The sequence below is a fragment of the Tamandua tetradactyla genome, chromosome 23 (genome assembly GCF_023851605.1).
Source record: "Tamandua tetradactyla isolate mTamTet1 chromosome 23, mTamTet1.pri, whole genome shotgun sequence".
Lineage (NCBI taxonomy): Eukaryota > Metazoa > Chordata > Mammalia > Pilosa > Myrmecophagidae > Tamandua > Tamandua tetradactyla.
The window spans coordinates 950,087-959,571 of NC_135349.1; the positions used below are offsets into that span (position 1 = coordinate 950,087).

Consider the following 9,485-nt stretch of genomic DNA (forward strand, 5'->3'; position numbering starts at 1 on the left):
AACCGCCCACCCTCGGAGCCAACCGCCAGGACAGAGGGCCACTCGCTGTCCAGTGCGGTGGTCAAGGACCCCCCACCCAGGACCCCCACCGCCCGCCACCCGGCGCCATGATCAGGGTCTGTGCAGACGGAGACGCGCTCTAAGCGCACACCCATCAGAGTTCCAAAGCTTAGTTTGGAGGAAAAAAGGATGTAAAATACCTTATTAATGATTTTTTTTATTAGAGAAGTGGGTTTACTGAAAAGTCATGCATAAAACGCAGGGCCCCGGAAGGCGCCCATGAGTGACAATCTCTCTGGTGTTTGCACGTTAAAGTGGCAACACTCAGAAGGCAGTGACTGCACACGATGGACTGTCCCCGGCCAGGCTGCCCCTGTGCCCCACAGCCTCCAGGCTTGACCTGATGACAGAGTGGTGCGAGGCGGGAGAAGTCACGCCGACACCCGCTGCCACCCTCCGGACCGCCGGGCCGCGAGCACCCAAAGCGGGGAACGGGGCACCCCTCTTCTCAGGCTTCCCAGATGGAGCCCGAGGCTGTCGCCGTTAACTGAGGTTGAGGACAACGAGAAAACGAGAGCCCTCGCGGCTGTCCCGCGGTGGTCTATCTGGCTCTCCTTCTGCCTGCACCCGCGCACTGCCCTGCCCCTTGCCGCCCCCTTCGCCACACGGGGCAGTGAGACCCGAGCCCCAAGCCCCCCACGTCCCCCCACGCCCGCCCCCCATGCCCGCGATGCAATTCTGGGAGGAGCAAGGCAGGCTGCGATGCCAGGGCCACGGCGGGGGGCTCAGGGTGGCGGGGCCCGGGAGTCTGAATCTTGGCCGGAGGCATCGGCTGGACCCCGCTTTAGGGACTCTGGCCTGGGAGCAGAACTGCTGCACCCTGTCCCGTCCCCTTGGAGCTGGGCCCCACAGATGGCAGGAGGACAAAGAGGCCAAACGGGTCCCCCAGCCACAGAGAGCGGCTTTTAGTAGGACTGTCCCCGGAGTGTGGGGCTCAGAGAGAGCCGGACCCCAGGGCCCTGTAAAGGAGGGTCGGCGGGGCCACGTGGGGGCCACACGGCACATGGCAAATCAACAAAGTCCGCGGTCAGCGCCGGTGCGGGTGGACGGACATGTGGGGCGGGGGACTGCTTCCTTCCAGGAGAAGGGCAACAGCTCAGGGGCGGTGGCTGCGACACGACCTTCGGAGTCACCGCCGGGCAGGAGCCGTCAGCGTGGGGCATCCACGCTGTCCCAGCCGCGTGTGGACTCTGACCGGGGTTCTTTCTTCAAGTGGGGGCACCCGGCAGAGGCGCCCCTCGCACGGGACAAGCCGGCCCCAGAGCGCCCTGACTCGGCGGATTCGGTGGTGTGGCTGCAAACCTGGAGCGAGGCAGGAGGAAACACCAGACCCAGACCGGGGCATGTCCTCCAGCAGCGTGCCTGGACTTTTAAAAGTGTCCTTTTCATGAGCGACAAAGAACAGCCTGGAATCCCACGTGGAAGGAGCCCCGTGGGCAGATGCGCCGGCGGATGTCATTCCAGGGACTTCGGGATGACCGGAGAATGCAAACACGGCCGGGCACTGTCTCGTTACCCAACGGGTCCTTGGACCGACAGCGTCAGCCCACCCGGCGCTGGTTGGAAATGCAGACGCTCAGGCCCCACCCAGACTAAGGAACCAGAATCTGCCTATTTTTAATTTTGTATTTTCTTAGCCGCTTTACCGAGCTGTGCCTGACCTACCATCAATTGCACACGATCGAAGGGAGCACGCCGACAGGGTGCGACACACACACACCTGGGAAACCAGCCCTGCACGGAGGAGAGGGGCCTGCCGTCACCCCCGGGAGTTTTCTCATGCCACCCTTGCCACCCACCTCTCCCCCGCCCCCCGGGTGCCCCGTCCGCACCCCCAGCAACAGCAACTTTCCTGTCACTGTAGGTTAGTTTGCTCTTTCTACATTTTATATGAACGGAATCACACAGCAGGTGCCCTCCTCTGGTCTGGCCTATTTCACTCGGGATAACTGTTTTGAGATCCGCCCGTATCGCGCGTGTGTCAGCAGGTCCCTTGCTCTTTACTGCTGATACACCACGACTTGTTTATCTGTTCACCTGTGGGTGAGCACACCCAGCGTCTCACCATCTCCAGGCTGCCATGAGCACTTGTGAACAAGCCTTTGGACAGAATCTTCTACTTCTCTTGGGTAAACGCCCAGGAATGGAAAGTCTGGGCCACAAGTGTACATTGCACTCTTTAAGAAACTGTCGAATCGTCTTCAGAAGCAGTTGTACATTTGCTCTTCCTAGCGGCAGGGGATGGGCGCTCCACTCTTCATGTCCACACCAGCACTTGCTGTGATGGATCTTTTCAATTCCCGCCGTCCGAGCAGGCGGCAGTAGTGCCTCACTGTGGCCTGTAGCATCTGTGCTTCCCTGTTGACTAGTGATGTTAAGCATCTTCATATGGGTTTATTTACCATTCATCCATCTTCTCTGGTGAAGCATCGCTTCAAACAATTTGCCCATTTTTAAAAATGTTTTTAATGTTTTCCTATTGTTCAGTTTACATGTCTTTTATCAGGTATATGATTTGCAGATATTTTCTTTTAGCCTATGGCTTGCCTTTTCATTTTTTTATCAGTGCCAGAGCAGAGGATTTAATGTGGATAAAATCAAATTTATCAATATTTCCTTTATGGATAATTTTTATGGCACTTCCGGTGTCACATCTAAGCAGACTTTACCTAATCCAAGGTTACACAGATGCCATCTCACTGTTTCTCCCAGTTCTTTAGTTTTAGGTATTTTATTTAGAGCCAGATCATGTTGAGTGACCTGCCATGCATGGTGTGGTGTGGGGATGACAGTTGGTTCTTCCACATCGGGAAGCCCCGGTGTTCGGTGCCATTGCTGGAAAAGACAGTGCTCCCTCCACTGACCCGACAACTCCGTCACAAGTCCCTTGTTCATTGTGTCTGCGTCTGTCTCTGGACGCTCTATTCCATTTCACCACGTGTGTGTCTACACTAGTGCCGCGCTGGGCTGGTTACGTCACCCCTTAGGAAGTCTTTAAAACCAGGTAGCATTAGTCCTCTGACTCTGTCTGTCTTCTCAAAATTGTTTTGGAAACAATTTGGAAATATTCTGAGTCCTTCACCACTCATGAATCCATGAAGCTAAAACAAGAATTTTAGTTTCAGCTTGTCTATACCTTCGCAGAGCCTGCTGGGCTGTTGTTTTGGATTGCACTGAAACTATAAATCAATCAAGGGAGAACTGTCACCTTAATAAAATCCTCGAGCCTTCCAATCCACAAACCCATTTATTTAGAACTTCTTTAATTTCTCTCGGCTATGTTTTATAGTTTTTAGTGTTCCGGTCTTGCCCCTCAGATTTATCCTCAAAAATTTCATGGTTTTGATCCCATTGTAATTGGCATTTTAAATTTCAATTTCTGATTGCTTGCTGCTAGTATATATAATACAATTGGTTGTTGGGTATTGATCTTTTAACCTGCCATTTTGCTAACAGCCTCATATAGATTCCATCAGTTCTCTTTAGGTCCTCACAGAAGCGGTTCTGCTTCTTCCTTCCATCTGGAGACTTTTCATTTATTTTCTTGCCTTATTGCATTGGCCCCTCCCCAAACCCACTGAACTAGAATCTGCGTTTACCAAATTCCCCCAGGAAATGCTCAGGCACATTTGCTTGAGAAGGACTCTATCACTTCACAGCATTGTAGCAATGCTTCATTTCTCAGTCACTGTATTGTGGTTTTCTAAGAGAACATCCTGTGTTTAGGAAATATTTGCTGAAGCATTGATGACAAAAGTTCATGATGTCTACAATTCACTCTTTAAAATCATTGTTATCTAATATATATATTTGCCATTTTAAATATTTTTAAGTTTTACAATGCAGTGACATTAATTACTTTCACAATACTGTGCAACCAGCAGCACTACCCGCCTCGCTCTGACAAGACAGGGTCCCCCGGCTTGGAGCCCATTGCTAACAGGGCCCAGGAAAGAGTAGTGGGTAGGGACACTTGCAAACTTCCCCAGGTGTCCCACCTTGCAGGACGAACTTTCCCAGGTGTCCCACCTTGCAGGGTGAACTTCCCCAGGTGTCCCACCTTGCAGGGTGAACTTCCCCAGGTGTCCCACCTTGCAGGGTGAACTTCCCCAGGAACAGAGCAGGATGGGGGGAGTGGTTCCAAGTGGGGGTTCTCTGAGCCCAGGATGCTCACAGCACGCCTGCAGAGAGGGGATTCCATGTTATTTTGTCAATCCCAAGCCATTGGCACCAAACACCCTTGCTTAGGGAAGGAGATGCTTGTCAAAGACAAGCCGCTTAGTTAGAATGGCATTTTCCCAAAGTCTAGAACCTTTCAAGTAAATGAAAGAAAAACGGGCCAAGGATTTGAACAGAAGTTTCTTCAAAGAAGATGTTCCCATGACTGATGAGTACATGGAAAGACGCTCAACATCATTAGCCATTAGAGAATGCACATTAAAAGTGCAATGAGCCACCGCTTCACCCCGCTAGGATGACTGTTACTAAAAACAAACAAAACTGAAACATCAAGTGTTGGCAGGAATGGAAAGAAATAGGATCCCTCCTGCATCGCTGGTGGAAATGTAAAACGGGGCAGCCGCTGTCGGGAAACAGCCTGGCTGCCCCTCACGAAAGTAAGCAGAGAGCCACCACGGGACCGGCAAGGGCCCCCTGGACTCCCCGAGGACTGCGGCGGGGGGCTGGGGAGCACTACACCCACCACATCGCAGCGCCTCGGAGAGCCGGATGGTGGAGCCCCTGGCTCCATAGGTGGAGCCCTGTCGGTGGGCTCCACAGAACGTGGCCGGGCCGAACCCTGGAGTAGCGCTCGTCCGTGGACCGCGGTGCAGCGGGCGTCCTAAAGCGAGCGCGGTGACGCGTCCACAGCCGCGTGCTGACACTGAGCCCGGACCGCGCGCTTCGGGTGGACTGTCCGGGTGAAGATTTCCCAATAAAAATATTTCAAAAACAAAAAAGAAGCGCAACCCCCCCGACCCAGTCCCCCGCCTCGCCCCTGCCCCCCCCACCCCCGGCGCCGTGGGTGACCCGCGTGGACCTCCGGGGTGCGTCTGTCCGGGTCCCGCTGTCGTCCTCGGGGCCCGCGCCCGGGAAGGGGTGGGCGGGTCAGGGGACGGTCTGCGTCTGGGTGAGGAGCCCCTGGCCCACCCACGCCCCAGTGCCCCACGGGTTCCCCGCGCCCCCAGCGTCCCCTCTTCTCCGTATGGTGCCCGCAACCACCCCCCTCCCCCGGAGCCCGGGCGCGCCTCTCCTCTGGTGGCTCCCGGCGCCCCGGCGTTAAATCGGGGCGCAGCGACGTAGAGCCCCTGGATGCTGAGGGCCCGTCCAGCCAACACAGGGGTCTCAGCAACAGCCCTCACCCCTGGCGCTGGGTGAGGTGTCTGGGACGCCGGCTTGAATCAAGTATAGCATTGAGAGTACGTTCAGCAAATAGAAAAGCCCGGCCGGGGGCTCGCTGCGGGGCCTCCACCCTTGCCCACCGCCCACGAGGGCCCCGTGCCGGCGGGGGGGGGGGGGGGGGGGGGGGGGGCGGGGCGGAATGTGCATCAGGAGGCCTGCGGGGCCCTGGAAGAGCAGGTGGGGCCACGGTGCACTGGGGGGGAGCATGAGGGCCCACGGGAGGTCCAGGGATTAGGGAGGAAGGCTGCACCCCCGGGTGATGGGTGGCCAGTGTGACTGACCCAAGGTCGGAAGGAGAGAGGGGGCCGGGACCACCTCACCCCCGTGTGGAGGGCTGCCCTCTGCTGGGTCTCTGGGGACACCCCACCCCGACTCTGCCCCCACTGCCCCCTCTGTCCTACTGGATGGCTGCTTCCCAAGCTCGACTCTGAGCATGGCCCCCCCAAAGCTTCATAGGATCCCTGCGGGAAACCGGGTTCTCCCCCTTTTACAGATGAGGGAACGGAGGCCCAGGTAGGGACGAACAGAGCCAGAGCCCACACCCAAGTCTGAGGCCCCCAAGTCCTGCTCAGGACCCCGCCCCACCCCGCCCACAGGCTGCAGTGGGAGCACCTCTTCGGGCCTCCTGCTGACCATCTCATGGGCCTGGGTAGGAAACTGAGGCGAGGCCCGTGCTGGGTGCCGGGGGCAGAGGGGGCCAGCATGACCACAGCTCACTGCAGGGAAAGACAGACTGACAGGAGGCATGGAGGGATGGGAGCATGGGATCGGCGTGTGCCCAGGTGCCGAGAGGTGAGCCACGGAGGCTTCCTGAAGGAAGCCGCATTTGGGCTGGGCCTTGAACCAGGAGGGAGAAGCCAGCAGGTGGAAGGGAGCAGAGGTGGGGGTGCTGAGAGGTCGGGGGGGCCCAGGTTCTGGTGGGGGATGGGGAGGGGTCAGGCCATGCCTGCACCTGGAGGCTGGGGAGGGGGCTGGGAGGTGTTCACCCACAGGGGGTGGGGATTCATGGTGGTGAACCAGAAACCCCCAGGGAAGGGGTCGGCTTGCGCCTCCATCACCCTCTTTCCTCCCCAGGTCTGCAGTATGTGGAGCCCTGAGGCAGGTGGCTGACCAGTTTTCACTGGCCTTGCACGGAGCACGTGGGGCCATGCACTGAGCTCAGTGGTCCAGCCTGGGCTCCCGGGCTCACCAACCAGGAGGGGTGATGGGCCTGTCCCGCCCGCACCCCGGACCCCGTTTCCGTGCCCACCTGAGGCTCACGTTCCCTGCCCTGTCTTTGGGTGTCCCTGGCCCCCACTGGCCTGGCCTGGACATGCTTCTGGCCCACCCAGGTGGGTCACCACAAGGGTGCTCTTTAGGGGGACACAATTCACTTGACAGGGAGGAAAATGGTGCCCCTATCAGTGCTGTTAGGGACAGGAGGAGGGGGAGGGCTTCCCGTAGGAGGCGGTTTTTGGCCTCAGGGAAAACTGGCTTTGAGCTCATGTACTTGTGCTCCCCCCCCCCCAGCTGCTTTCTGCACAGTCTCAACTGGGGGGCACAGGATCAGGGGCTGCCACAAAGCTCCAGCACCGTGTCACCCTCTCAGCTTTCAGGGTCCCCCATGCGTACCTGATTCATGGCTCTGGTCAGACCACACGTGAGGCCACCTGTGAAGACAGGACTGACACCCCAGACAGGACAACTGTCCGGAGCAGGGACAGCACTGCCCGAGCCACACAGCAGGTCAGGATAAGGACTGCCAAGGGCCTGGGAGAGCGACTCCCAGCCCAGTGCTCTCTGCACTTGTTGAGACTCCTCTTGCCTCTGCTGCCGGGGCTGTGGTGGGTAACAGGGGTGGGCCCTGGGAGCCCAGCATCCTCTCTTTCTCAGGGTGCTGTGGTCCAGAGAGGTCGAGCAGCTGGCCAAGAGCCACCAGCAGGGTTTTATCGATCAGTCCCAAAGGCATCAGCCCGGTCCAGCCCATGCTAGCAGGACACCAGGGAGGACGCCTTGAACTGAGTAGGTGCTGCCCAGGCCTTGGGATAGAGAAGGACAAGACAGACACTGTCCTCAAATCCCCACTCCCCAGGAAGCTTTCCTCTGCAGCTTTCCCTGCCCCAAAGCCAGCACAGGGCTCTCCTCATCTCCCCGGGGCTCCTGGTTCCCCCCACTTGCCAAAATAGTGACAATCACTTGGGCTGGCTCCTGGGGGCCCCACCAGAGCCCACAAGGGAGCTAAGGGGCGATGCTGCCCCAGAGTTACAGGTGTAGACACGGAGGCCAGAAAGGCCACACCCCCTGCCAGGACCACACAGAGACATGGGGGGCTAGAGACCAGAGTCCAGAGTCATGCTTCCAACCACAGCCTCCTACCCTGTCACTCACCATGTCCAGTGACATCTACCGAATGTCACCACCACCAGGAGTGGGTTGAAGCTCCCAGGGAGCATCTTTTGAATAACTGAGTGACCCGAACTTGCTCCAATGGAGAACACTGAAGTAGAGGCAAGCAGGAGATTCCAGACCTGGTCCAGTAGATGGGATGATGGTAAGTAGGGGAAAGGCAGACCTGGGCCCCAGCTCTGAGCCTTGGTTTCCCCAAGTTCAGTGTCCCTAACTCTGGCTGTGATGATGGTGGTGGTGGTGGTGGTGATGGTGGTGGTGGTGGTGATGGTATTGGTGGTGATGGTGGTGATGGTGGTGGTGGTGGTGGTGATGGTGATGGTATTGGTGGTGATGGTGGTGATGGTGGTGGTGGTGGTGGTGGAGGTGGTGGTGGTAGTGATGGTGATGTGGTGGTGTTGGTGGAGGTGGTAGAGATGATGGTGGTGGCGGTGGTGGTGGTGGTGGTGATGGTGGTGGTGGTGATGGTATTGGTGGTGATGGTGGTGATGGTGGTGGTGGTGGTGGTGATGGTGGTGCTGGTGATGGTGGCGGTGGTGGTGATGGTGGTGGTGGTGGTGGTGTTGTTGGTGGTGATGGTGGTCGTGGTGGTGATGGTGGTGATGGTGGTGGTGATGGTGGTGGTGGTGGTGGTGATGGTGGTGGTGATGGTGGTGGTGGTGGTGGTGATGGTGGTGATGGTGGTGGTGGTGGTGGTGATGGTGGTGGTGGTGGTGGTGATGGTGGTGGAGGCGGTGGTGGTGGTGGTGATGGTGGTGCTGGTGATGGTGGCGGTGGTGGTGATGGTGGTGGTGGTGGTGGTGTTGTTGGTGGTGATGGTGGTCGTGGTGGTGATGGTGGTGATGGTGGTCGTGGTGGTGTTGGTGGTGGTGGTGGTGGTGGTGGTGATGGTGGTGATGGTGGTCGTGGTGGTGGTGGTGATGGTGGTGGTGGTGGTGATAGTGATGGTGATGGTGGTGGTGGTGGTGGTGGTGGTGATGGTGGTGATGGTGATGGTGGTGGTGGTGGTGGTGATGGTGGTGATGGTGGTGGTGATGGTGATGGTGGTGGTGGAGGTGGTGATGGTGGTGGTGGTGGTGGTGGTGGTGGTGGTGGTGGTGGTGGTGGTGATGGTGGTGGTGGTGGTGGTGGTGGTGGTGGTGGTGGTGACGATGGTGATGGTAGAGGTGGTGGTGGTGGTGGTGGTGGTGGTGATGGTGGTGGTGGTGATGGTGATGGTGGTGGTGGAGGTGGTGATGGTGGTGATGGTGGTGGTGGTGGTGGTGGTGGTGATGGTGGTGGTGGTGGTGGTGGAGGTGGTGGTGGTGACGATGGTGATAATGGTGGTGATGGTGGTGATAATTAACACAAAGCTGATAACATACCAGGTGCTACTCCAAGTGCTATGTGTGTATTAACTTAATCCTTCCCATAGCCCCATTTTGCAGATGAAGAAACTCAGGCAGAGGAAGGTTAAGCAGTGTCTCATGGTCACAGGTAGTTGCTAAGCTGAAGCTCAAACCCAGGCTATCTGGTGCCCAAATTCTACAGTTCAAGCTGTGCCTGTTCTGTCTTGGGGCAGGGGGTGGGTCAGAAAAAAATCTGGCCCCACAGCCCATGAGACCTGAGGGGCTCCATCCATGCTGTGCCTGCTGATCCAG

The 9,485-nt window shown here is 57.6% G+C and overlaps 1 protein-coding gene across 1 annotated transcript; it reads right to left on the minus strand.

The window, feature by feature from the left end:
- Positions 1-7,631: 7,631 nt before the first annotated feature.
- Positions 7,632-9,162, minus strand: LOC143667834 (uncharacterized; the record flags this gene model as incomplete). The annotated part of the gene is made up of 3 exons (XM_077142389.1): positions 7,632-7,740; positions 8,061-8,226; positions 8,283-9,162. Coding segments are annotated over 3 exons (1,155 nt in total), but the record flags the coding sequence as incomplete, so codon positions are not given.
- Positions 9,163-9,485: the final 323 nt, after the last annotated feature.